General features: G+C 43.2%; 1 protein-coding gene across 2 annotated transcripts in view; it reads right to left on the reverse strand.

Annotated features, from left to right (window-relative positions):
• The window catches only part of NUP93 (nucleoporin 93), an 82,857-nt gene that overhangs the window by 15,715 nt on the left and 54,950 nt on the right, over positions 1-12,192 (reverse strand). For both annotated transcript variants that reach the window (XM_035543254.2, XM_035543255.2), the window contains 4 exons: positions 6,070-6,144; positions 3,996-4,085; positions 2,485-2,624; positions 111-243 (listed from right to left, as the gene is read on the reverse strand). In XM_035543254.2, the coding sequence (XP_035399147.1) occupies positions 111-243; positions 2,485-2,624; positions 3,996-4,085; positions 6,070-6,144 (438 nt within the window). The remainder of the gene's footprint in view (positions 1-110; positions 244-2,484; positions 2,625-3,995; positions 4,086-6,069; positions 6,145-12,192) is intronic.

Here is a 12,192-nt window from a genome sequence, read left to right on the forward strand (position 1 = left end):
AACTGTTTAAACAACAGCAGACCATCGGAGGCTGCACGAGTTTCCTGGCTGTGCTGGAACAAGCAGATGTGTTGTTGTTTTAGCCCAAGAGCTGAAGGTGGTGGACGTACCTGGAGACCAGGGACAGGCGCAGGCAGTTTGATGTTCAGGTAACTGCGGACCAGCTGGTAGGTCCCTGGAACTCCACCCAGCTGAGCCTGGTGCAGGTTTCCAAAGACAGTCATGAAGGTGTAATTTTTGTAACTGAAAAGCAAAATAAAGGCATGCAAACAGATCAAAATTTACTTGCTAGAAAAAACATCCATTGCTTTTTAAATCCACCAGAATCAGCAATTTAAAGCAAATTACCGTGATGTTTCAAACATTATCATTACAGCAAAATGAGGCAAAAACTTCTGTTGATTTAGGAAGATGCTTGTATTCAGCAGTCTCAAGAGAAACCACATTTGGAGCCTGTGGTATACTGCTCCAGGTTCAACTCTCTATTATGAGGTTCCTCTCATTAGGTTCTCTCAGAAATAAGTTAAACTCAGTCATGTAGCTGCCAAAAAAACTTTCCATGCTACTGCTTTTCCAGTCAGTGCCGTCACAAAACAACACTTAAAAACACTGCAGTTGTGTTTCTCCTCTTCCCTGCCCTGTGGAGGAAGCAAACATCGACCTATCTGAGGGAAATCACTGAGAAAGAGAATTTAAGAGACTGGTAAAGGCAAGTTTGAGAATGCTTTCTAGAAAGAGTCAAAGCCTTTAATCAATGTAGGTCAATTTAACAAATATTGAATATTTGAATATTGAATATTTAACAAATATTGAATATTTCTTAAATATTTGTTTAGAAGCAGGAGTCTCAAAAGTCTGCATGCTGAAGGAATACCTATACAAGTTGCAGCAATAATTTTGAAGTTTTCCTCCCCCCCACAGCACAAAACACACTAGTGCATGTACAGTATTTCCTACTTTGGCTCCTAGCTACAGACCACCGAACTATTAGACTAAAAAACCCTATGCCTAACGTAAGCAAGCATGAGCACACCTTTGTAACTAATATTATGGCTGAGTTAAGCCCAAGCTCCTCAGGGTTTAAGATCACACCTGCTCCAACAGAACTGACGCAAGGCCAGCTGTCAGCGGTGTTAGATCTCCTCCCCTTACACACGAGGGACCACAGAAGCATGCAAACACCCCAGAATCAGCGTTTGCTTTGCCAGTTAGCCAATTCCTGCTAGGAAGAAATAAAACGCTACAATGCAAGGCACGCAGGTTTAAAAAGAGATCAAGTCTGAAGAGCTCAGCTTCTGCCCCGGGAGGGTTCGGGGTGGGAATTCTGTGTAACCACGTGCCTAATTTCAGCTATTATTTAACGTGACTGTGACAACTTAGCAAGTTGGCTATTTGGCAAATTGGGTTAAGAGTCTAACTGGCTCATCACACAATGCTGTGACTGAAGAACTGGGAACAGAAGACTTCTGATGTGTCAAGTTTCTCTGTGCGCAGACAGGCATGCCACCAGCACCCCTGGGTGACAACGAGCACTGATGAGCAGCTGCAACCAACCGTTAGGGGCAAAGAGGCTGCGCCAGGAGGAGAAAACATCTCTTCCCAGTGTGCTCTGTCAGAGCGCAGCGCTTTCAGAGCTCAGATGGTGGAACTGTACCTGTAACAAATGCCCACGCACTACACTGCATCTATTGTTTGCTTTCCACTGCTGAACAATCCTGCTAGCGTTACATTGGCAGCTATTTGGTAAGAGACTGCAACATCCAGGTTTGTGGGCACACGTGCAGGGAGCAGCTAATACTGCCAACAGGGGGATTCAGCCTTGGCTTTCTCTCTGCAGCCTGTCTGCTCCCTGGCCTGCAACTCTGCAAGCACGTTCCTGGTCAACGAGCTTAGATCCCCGGAATACTTGCTGCTGCAGACAGTAAGCCTCTTTCCAGAGTCTGAAAATCATTGCTAGATGTCTCAGCTACAGCCCCTTGAAATGTTACAAAAAACTTTCAGGGCAGAAATGGCACGATCAGAACTTGACTCATTGCACCAGATTTGCTCCCAGTGCTTTCCTCATTTCTACCCAGCACCAGCTCCTGACAGGTAATCAGCAATCAGAAAGGGAGTATGGAAAATGAGAAATTTGTTGTAGAGGGGGAACAGATCTCTTTCTACAACTGAAAAATCTTCACATATCACTGTGACAGATACAAAATCTTTAAAGGCAACACTGAAGAAAGAATAAAAGATCTTTTTGTCTTCGCAACAAGCTCCCAGTGGATACAAGGCCTTTTTAGTTAAAACAGTTTTTAACTAAAACAATTTTATACTCAAGTGGCTGCTCTAAGCCCCTTAGAACAGAAAAGACAGGCAACAGACACTTCTTGTGAGCAGCATGAAGTAACTGACTTGTTAATATGCTTGTGTGTATCCACAAACCGTTCTGGCTTATTAGGGAAATTTATCAGACTGTGTTATCCAGAGCATTCGCCTTACCTTTGTTCGAGGTAGTGCAGAGCCTGCCTCACGAAGTCCATGCGCACCTCCAAGTTGGTCCGGACTTTCAAGACGTCGCTAGCAGAAACCAGGCGAATGTCGATCATTTGTTTCACCATGGCCCACAAGTCAGAGATGTTCTGTGAACAAACCGTTCCACGCAACAGCGATTAGCACAAAGGTGAACAACCCTGTTTTGAGCTACGTGGTGTTTTGATGCTAAAGCAGAAGTATAAAGACATACTGCAGGGGAGTAATTTCAGTCAGTTTAGATTTACAGTGGAGACACTGGATGCAATCCTGAAGGTAAGCCCCTTCTGTCCTGCAGAATACAAATTTCACAGGCTTCTCTACCTAATGCTTGTGTAAGGAGATGGCTATAAATATTTTACCTGCAGTTTTCAGCCAGTACTAAAGATTTCCCAGACTAGGCTGGGTATTAGGTGCTCAGCTTCCTTCCCCATTTCCGGCTCATATACCCCACTCAAAAAATACCACATCAGCTTTTCACGTAAGTGATTGCTCTGGCTGTCATTGGAAAGCTGTGCCATCAGCTGTGATGTGAAATGTCTAAAGGACTTAGACAAAGACTCAATTACAAAAAGAGGCTGAAAACCATCCAGGTCTGCTCATTCCCAAGGATGAGATCGTATCAGTACCTACAGGACTACAGTGTCCCCGCTGAAACGGCAAAACACTGACAAGTAACAGCACTGTTAGCTTCAGCAAGGGCAGCTGTTTGATCACGGTGCTTCAAAGCAGCGAGAATATTGAAACTCACCTTGCTGTCCCTAGCAAAGCAAACAGAGCTGTTCAAAGCAAAGAAGCACATCTGTAATTTACAGCCGACCCGAGCATTTGCCTCTCAGCTTCTGAACAGCTTTTTGCTCTCTCCATTTGCAGTCTTTTCACGACATGACCCTTCTGCAGTATTTTCCCCCAGGCATTTCTAAAAGGTGGCCAGGTTTGTGTACTTGTTTTTTGGGGTGGATCAAGGCAACACAATCAAAGGAAAAGGGGGGAAAAAAGAAAAGCAGATGGACCATCGATTTAAAGTTAACCTTGCAGACTTTGGCTGGCTTTACACCTTGCTGTCGGACCCTACTCCAATCCTACTGGAGACTGATTGAAGACCCTTCACTTACAGCTAAATATGTTCAAAGGATATTAGGAGATCACATTTTGGAAACAGAACTCAGTAGAACCCATTTAAAATGGAAAGCATTTTTTTTTTCCTCTGACAGCTCATCATTCATGACAGGACACTACAGTGAAACCAGGCTCTTCTCTTCCCCATTTTGTTAAGAAATTTTCATCGTGACCACATTCATCACTGGTGGGCCCTGCCGGACTAGAGAAGATTTCAGTGTTGGCTCTGTGTTTTCTGTGGAGCCACGCAATTTATTTATTTTTTTGGCAATATCAGTATTTTTCCATCAATGTCAGCAGGCTGTTAATCACAGCTGAAAACAGCTTAAATACATTTCCTCGTGTTAACTTATTGGCAGTACCTTATCATCCAACTCTACAACAGCAGCACAAAGGTCCACCAGGTTAGGCTGCAGATGTCCGTTCACTATCTTCTCGTTATAAATATAAATCTGAAACACATTGAAAGCAAGTTTTAACAACACATACCACTCTCCTTCCCCCTCCCCAGCCACGGCAGCAGAATCTGACCCAGATTTCAAGAACTGTCCCCAGCAGGTCTCTTCTGCCTCCCTCCCACGTTAGCTGGTTGTCAGTCTGCATGGAGGAGGAAGGGACAATGGCACAAACCTCCACAATACCCCAAAGCCTGCCTGAAGGCCAGAAGCAATCCACCAGCTGTTCAGGGGTTCTGCACAGCAAAGCACTGCACTGAATGCCACGTTAGACTAATTGGAGCTAATTGTTGGAGGACAAAGATTCAAGAAGAGACGTGACAACTGAATGGCAGTGATATTCCCCTACACAGCAGCCTGATATAACAGAAACAGAATTTTACTGTTTTCTGCTGCAAGAATTCAGGGAACTGACACAAGATGAGAACAGAAACCTGGTCCTTTAAAACCTGCTCCTAAACGTACCCCCTACACTGTTTTAATGTAAATCTTGGTCTCCGTTTACCTACTGGGATTGTTTATTCTATTCTCATCCCAGCTCCCTTTGAAAATAATCATTCCCAATGCCAGAAAGGCACTGCTGTCATACTTTGAGTCCTTTCTTCTTGCAAACACTGCAGCTTCAATGTTTCCAGCATGCAAACAAGACCTGGAGCTCAGGATCGAAAACAAAATTTAGCATCAATGAAACCACATACACAGACACCCTGTGTTTCTGGGAAATAGTTTAAGCTATCCAAGAAGAATAATTATTCCAGCGTAATTAAAACATTTCAAGGATGATGGTGACCTGCAACAGCACGGACTCCCAAGGTCTCCCAGCTACCCGCTGACATGCACAAGAGCAGCTTTGAAACCCAGATTTTCTTGCATTCGAGCAGGGTGGAGGTGAGAACAGCTCAGCCAGGGCAGCTTCTTCAGAGGGCAGGCAGTGGCTGCAAGAACCGTGCTGCAGGCAGAAACCAGCACTAGCACTGCTAGAAAAGTTGAGTTTTCTACATCCACAAAACATCCGGGAGCAATGCTGATAGCCTGAAAGCATGGGTGCAATCATACCACTTGAAAGACCCTTAGATGCGGGATTACACTCGAGATGGAACAAATTAATGCACTAATAATAACCACTAAATCAAATATACACTTGATCAGCACAACCATGCACCTTATTTTGTGATTCATTTCCTCAGTTACCATAACTGAACGCAGACACAGAAAAACAGATGCACAAGCTGTTATCGAGCTCAGCAAAGGCTGAGCCAAGGCACACAATAACAGTAATTGTGTGCAAATTAGGCAGCGCTTTGTCTATGTGCTTCTACATATTCCAGTTGGAAAAATCAAGTCCTTCTCTTTCATTTTGTTTCCAGTAGTGCTGGTAAACAGATCATCTCAAATAACAAAAGTAACAAATTGGTTATGTAAAGGTTTATCAATTCCCTCTGAAAATTTTCAGAGGGAGCCTAATGCCACCAGACATTAATTCATAGCTGCTGCACTAAAGCTCCTCATAATTGATCCTATTAAAATGGGATATAATTTGACAAATATCAGGATTAAGACTTCAGCATGTTTTTCCCTATATGCAGATATCCAAAAAGTGATCTTCCTTCCACACGTGAGAATAGAGGGCATATAACTCTTCGTTTGCGTGATATTACACTGTGACATGAACTCCAAAAACCATTTTTTGAAAGGTTAAAACTTTTAATTTACTGTATGAACATGAACGACTTCTACAGTCACATATGTTGCTCCGGATCTCCTTTTGACACAAATCCTGTCGTAGACAGACGAGCGCACTTCCAAAAATGTCAGGCTAACTTTCCGTATTTTCCAATTGCATTTTAATCCCGGGCAGATGTCTTCATGCTGTACCTTCCGTATCTCTTTACACATTACGCTCACAGATTTTTATTTTCCCACCTCTATACAGAGAACGACGTTCAGCTACGGGTTTTATGTTCCTTTCCAACACACTCACCTGCCGAGCATATGCCATCTCCACGCTGTCCAGCGAGCTGCGACCTGGAGGGCCCGACTCACCAGCATAGCTGGGCTGTTTAACAAGAAGCATAAAGGTTATTAAATGCTTGCTAATTTTTTCTTCCCCAATACAGCCAAACCCTGTAGTCTGCATATTCAATTTTAGTCATCTGAGCATTTCACACAGAGGGTATAAAATTACTGCAACGCATTTAACCAATAGATCTTCTCCTAAGGTACAGCAAAAACACCTCTGCTCCTGACACAACTTACCAGGTTCTGCAAGGAAGAGGCACACTGTCACTGCAATCCCCTATTATCCTCCCAATATAGCTTCAACTTTCTCAAGTGACAGAAATCCTGCTTATTCAGTGCGCAAACCAACCATTAGCTCTCCAGAATTAGGACACCAGCGTGCCTCATTAGCATCTTGTAATTTTAATTCTTTGCTTTTGTTTCCTGAAAGGTTGCTTATTGGCATGCTCAGTGTCTCTCTGAGAAGCATCCAGTCCGAACCTCCATGGCAGCGAGGAGGCAGGCTGTGACAGACCAGCTCAATGGATGCAGTCCAGCAAATCTGACGCTCTTTTTGCCCCAGTACCATGACACTGACACAAAACGGGGCTGGAGCATGCAATTATCTGCTGAAAAATGCCCCAGTGCTGCTTAGCTGGAGGAGGAAGAAGGAAGCTGGCAAAATAATGATCTGAAAAAAACTTCCTACCCATAGTGTCTACACAAGCGTTGAAATATTTCCACTGTAGAGTTAGAGGACTGTTGATAAGAGTCATGGCATGGATGATTTGTAATTTTTTTGTAAAACTTGAAATATAATACTACTGTAATATTCTTATGCCACAAAGCTATCCTTACAAATGCTTCCCACAAACCACAGGTATGTTTTCAGTATAGCCACCACTAAACACATATGTTCACCACTCTGGACGAAAAAACCTCACAGCTAAATATGTAACCCTCCAACACTTCCAGTTTCGTATAGATGTAGCTCTTTATTTCAGCATTGCAAGTCTTGGGTTTGAAAAATAAAGTGCAATTATTTAAAGACAGATCCCTTTGAGGTAAGCAGTCCTTTAATATCGGCTGCTTCTTGAGGAGCACTATAGCCATGATGGGCTGAAGATAAAAGCAAGACAAGCTTAGTACAGCAACATAATATTTACTAAGCCAACCGACATAGTTGGGGAAGGAGAGGAGGAATAGACAAGCCCTTAGAAAAGCAACCATATTTTGAGGTCCGAAGCCAAAGCAGCAGCATTTACATTTTTGACTTCAAACCCTAAAACTCATTTGTCTATCCCAGCAGCAGTCGGCCTGGCAGCAGATGTCACCTCTCCGTGCACACCTTGCTCCGCTTGCTTCAGGTCTCTAGCTCACGTACAGCTACAAGATCTAAGCTGTCTGTTTATTTTTACCACAAGAGAGGACGTGAAGTACAGAAGGTAAATACTGAAGGCAGCTCTAAGCATACACAGGACTCAGACACAGACACAGACACAGATTTCTAGGTTGGAAGAGACCTCAAGATCATCGAGTCCAACCTCCGACCTAACACTAAGTACTCCACTAAACCATATCACTAAGCTCTACATCTAAACGTCTTTTAAAGACCTCCAGGGATGGTGACTCCACCACCTCCCTGGGCAGCCCATTCCAATGCTTAATAACCCTTTCGGTAAAGAAGTACTTCCTAACATCCAACCTAAAACTCCCCTGTCGCAACTTTCGCCCATTCCCCCTCGTCCTGTCACCACGCACGTGGGAGAACAGACCAACCCCCACCTCACTACTGACTCGTGCCAGGTAACTCCAGTCCACATCTATTCCTTTAAACTGGAACCAGTAACTTTTTTCAAAGAGAAGGCACATCTGCAGAGCTTTAAAATTCAGCTTTTCACCAAAGTCGGTTCTAGCTAGCTGCACATCCTCCTCGTGAGCTGTTACGCTGCACCCCACCAATACTGTCAAACAGCTTCACTTCTTCTCACGGTGGTTACCCAGAGCTGTAATACTTTGTTGTGTAGGTACAATCACCGTCAAGTATTGCTCAAGGACATGTTCCAGTCTTTCCTGGAAGAGTTCAGCTAAATTTGACCAACTTGTTTCCTGTACAAAAAAAAACAAACAAACAAACAAACAAAAAAAAACAGAGCAGAAAGCCCAAATGCAATGGAAAACTCTTGCTTTCAGCTTGAAAGTTCAGCTTTGCTGACACCAGTTGTGCTGTGGCACGGCAGGACCAAGGTGACCCAATGCTCAGATTGCTCAGAATTCAAGGAACAGGTAACACATAGCTTCTCTCCTGATGAAATTGTAAACAATTTCTCATTTCAAATAAGAGGAGTTGCTGATAGGATCTTCAAAAGAATCTCACATTTTCCTGGGCTGCATCCCAACTTTGAAACAAAATAATAAAAACTCGTGAAATTCCACATGGTCTACGCAGGGAAGCATTTGGGAAGCACTGACTGTTTTAATTTGGTAACAGGTAACCAGAGTGGTACCTTCTGTTGTGTAAGACCGCCCTTACCCTCAGGAGTTCATGTTCTTAAAAAAGCTGTAATTGTCCTAGTCCACAAGCTCTGAGCAGGGAAATTTTTGCAGTTTAAAACAAAGACAAATGAAGTCACACAAGTGCAACAGCCACGAAGCTGTTCTGAGCTAGCTAGGCATTTATGTGAAGATAAGGGCATGGCCCCTATTCAGAAATTATAAGAGATTTGTGATATTTATGATTTATGCTTTTTGCACTGCATACAACAGTTGACTGCAAAATAAAAAGTATTCAGTTGTGTTTGTCCCTGGTATAGTGAGATATAAATGAAGGTATCAAATACGAACGTAAAAAATCCTTTGAATTGCTGAAATTAATTTATCACTGCATTCATTTCTCAGTAATAGTGCAATTTAAATTATGTTCAACCTGACAGTAAAATCAGATTCATTTAGACCTTAGGCAGCACAAACAAAATACCTCACCAGAAACCACTTTCTTTTTGCAACTGAACTTACCCCAAAAATATTGCTCAGAGTCACTCCTAATGGATACTGATATTCAGAAGTATTTGCATTTTTCTTTCAGTGCCAAATCATCTGACACAAATTCCTTTAAACCCACCTAAAAACGACAAATTCTTTGTTCTAAAGAACAAAGAAGCCGTTAAAGCAGGTTTCCTGGGAAACAGACGTGATGGCAGAAATAGCGCTTTGCAGCCTTCCCCTCTGCTGTGCTACATAAATTGCAGAGTTATTTAAAGTAACACTAAATTATGGACGCTGTCATTAATTACTGATGAGGTTTCATCTTCTAAAGCAAGAAGAGTACATTGTGACTTGGTGTCACTTTTCAACCGGCGCTCAAACACCACAAATACAAGGACTGGGGCTTTATTTTGCGAATCCGGTTCCTTTTTCTCCTGCTGTTGTACCACAGCACCAAAGAGCAGCATCTCTGTGGCCGCCTTTCCAGAAAGCAGTGTAAGACTGACAGGTTAAAACCCACAGGTAAAGATCTGAATTCAAAAGTGCACGTCTGAAACGAAAGAATGTGCATTTAGTGTTTTTTTTTCTCCTCTCCTTTCTCCAGTTTTAATTTTTCCCTATCCATTACGCTTTGAGGATCACTTATTAACAATTTGCCACAGCTGAGACCTGACACATTGCAGGTAAATTCTTTAATTGCCCTCAACCAGCTTGGCCTTTCAGTGAGAAAAAAAAAATCAGGAATACCAGAATTTGTCTTGCTTTTCTTATGCTTTTCTTTCCTACAGCAAGAGCCACGGGAGCTAGAGCATTTCCTTTTTTTTTCCATCTCATACTCACATTCTGGCTCCATCTTTGAGTTATTAAACGGTAATAGAAAAAAAGCTCATTGAAGTATCTCATGGTTGGGCTAAAAGGAAATTTCAAAAGGGAAACTACAGCAGTGAGTCAGCACGGGGAAGGCCGTTTCCAGTCTTTACCCTCAGCTGCAGAAACGGATAGGTGTGCAGGCAAACCCTCCATAGCCAGCAGTCGGTGCCTGAAAAGGCATCTGCCGCAGCTCAGGAGGAAATCTGGGGAAGGGGGAGGATATCCTTTTGCAGGAAGTCAGAACTTCTCAAGTTTTCAAGCGAGGAAAAGATGATGAAAGATGCGCTGAAAACAGCAGCTAGGTGTGTACTAGAAAAATTATGCTTTAGGTCAGCTCCTGAAGCATAACTGGAGCAGCAAATGCTAAAAAGGAAAAGTTGGTAATGCACCAAGGACTGCAGAAGTACAAACACACACATCTCTGCCTATCTGGTCTGTGGTTGCTCACACAGCTCGTGCTGTTTCGATCAATCACGTTTGCTTCTCCCTGTCCTGAATTGAGGTCTTTCCAAAAGATTCTTCAGAGCCGCGCTATTTATTTTGAATATTATCCATTTGCAAAAACTGCAATTAGACCGCGCCACCATCACAGTTTTATCTTTAAATTCATTTAGCTGAATGATGCTGCTTTTCAAAGGAGTCCTTCATTTGTACTCAGCCAAGCATTCAGCCTCGCTTGTGCACCCAACTGCACACCCAGAAAGCTGCATTATTCATCGCCCTCATATGCATATGCACATTCCTCAGCAGAAGGCTGGGCAGACATTTTGTCAGCTCTCCAAATGGCTTGGCCACTAGATGCAGCGCATAACTACGCAGGAGACCGAGCTGGAGAAACACCATCAAAACCCATCGTGGTGCAGCGGGGGAGAGGAAAGGATCCTGCGCTCCTTGGGATTTAGGGGATGTGAAATCGTCACACGGAGGGCAGAGGAGAAAGCGAGAGCAACGGCGTCTCTCAGACACTGCGGGAGCAGGCTGCTCGACAGCAGGAGGGGAAGAGCTTGGGGAGGGGATGGAAGAAAAAAAAGGGAATAAAAGGACAAAAGAAATGCCTCAGAACCTAGCAGAACAAAACTCGGAACAAACACCTTGAGAACGTAACATAGGTGTTTGATATCCTGAAAACAAAAGCCAGGCTTTCTTCCCTCCTCCCAAGGAGCACCCTTTTTTAGTTCAGTTTTTCCCTTACGGGGAAAAAGGCCAGGCTGGAGGACAAGGCAGAACAGAAACCACTAATGGCAAGTCCTGTGCTAGCTTCTTTGAATCATGAGCTTTGCCTGTTAATTGGTCTTATTTTCATGAATAATGTGTTGGTATTTCACTCTGCCCAAATTAGCTTGCCCAAAGCTTGAAATTGGCTCGCAGGCAGACCGGCCCCCTGCTGTGTTTGGATCTGTGCCTTTTCAGTTGATTCTCCATCTCCAGAGGATATCAATTAAACCTCTACTATATTCCACAGGCTGTGTCTGTTTGTGTCACACACACAAAAAACTTATTTGACTGGAACAAGGCTTTAGAAGAACAACCTGCTGTGGGGAGGTTAGATAACAGGCTTTTAACACAGTAGATGCACTTCAAACCTCTCAGACCTTTGACTTCTTGAGGCTAAGACTGGAATATATCAAGGATTTTAAATGCTCTTGAAATGACATACCGATACCACGAGTGCTTTGAAAGGGAGAGTGGAGTATTACTGAGCGATGGTGTACACTGAGTCTTTAAACTCATTCATGGAACCTATTAACGGGTTTTCCCCACCTCCCACCAATTTGATGCTTGGCATCTCAAGTGCCACGGGCTGGGGTTACCGTCCATTTTGATACTGAAACAGCAGAAAAGGGGTTTGGGCTTTTCAGAGAAGGTTATTATATTGCTTCTCCCAGCAGCCGGTATCCACACTTTGGAAGGCAAACCCCACACCAGTAACTCACACAAATCAAAGATGTTAGAAGCTATTAGAACAGCTGCCAAGTCTGCAGACTCACATCCCAAAGTAATGGGAGAGCTGTTCCTAGCTTTAAACGAATTCAGCCTGCATTATTTAACATCTCTAATAGTGGAACACTGGACAGCCTTCTGAAAAGTCACAGTGAAGTATCAGTAAAATACATTCTAGGGAAAATAGTTTCTATAAAGAGATGTATGCTAACTGGAATTAACCTATATTTAAAAGAATAGTAATCAGAAAGGGACATTTCATTAACAGCTTTAATTATTTCCAAATCCCTATACAGGTCATATCCCATTA

The sequence above is a fragment of the Cygnus atratus genome, chromosome 12, assembly GCF_013377495.2.
Source record: "Cygnus atratus isolate AKBS03 ecotype Queensland, Australia chromosome 12, CAtr_DNAZoo_HiC_assembly, whole genome shotgun sequence".
Classification (NCBI taxonomy): domain Eukaryota; kingdom Metazoa; phylum Chordata; class Aves; order Anseriformes; family Anatidae; genus Cygnus; species Cygnus atratus.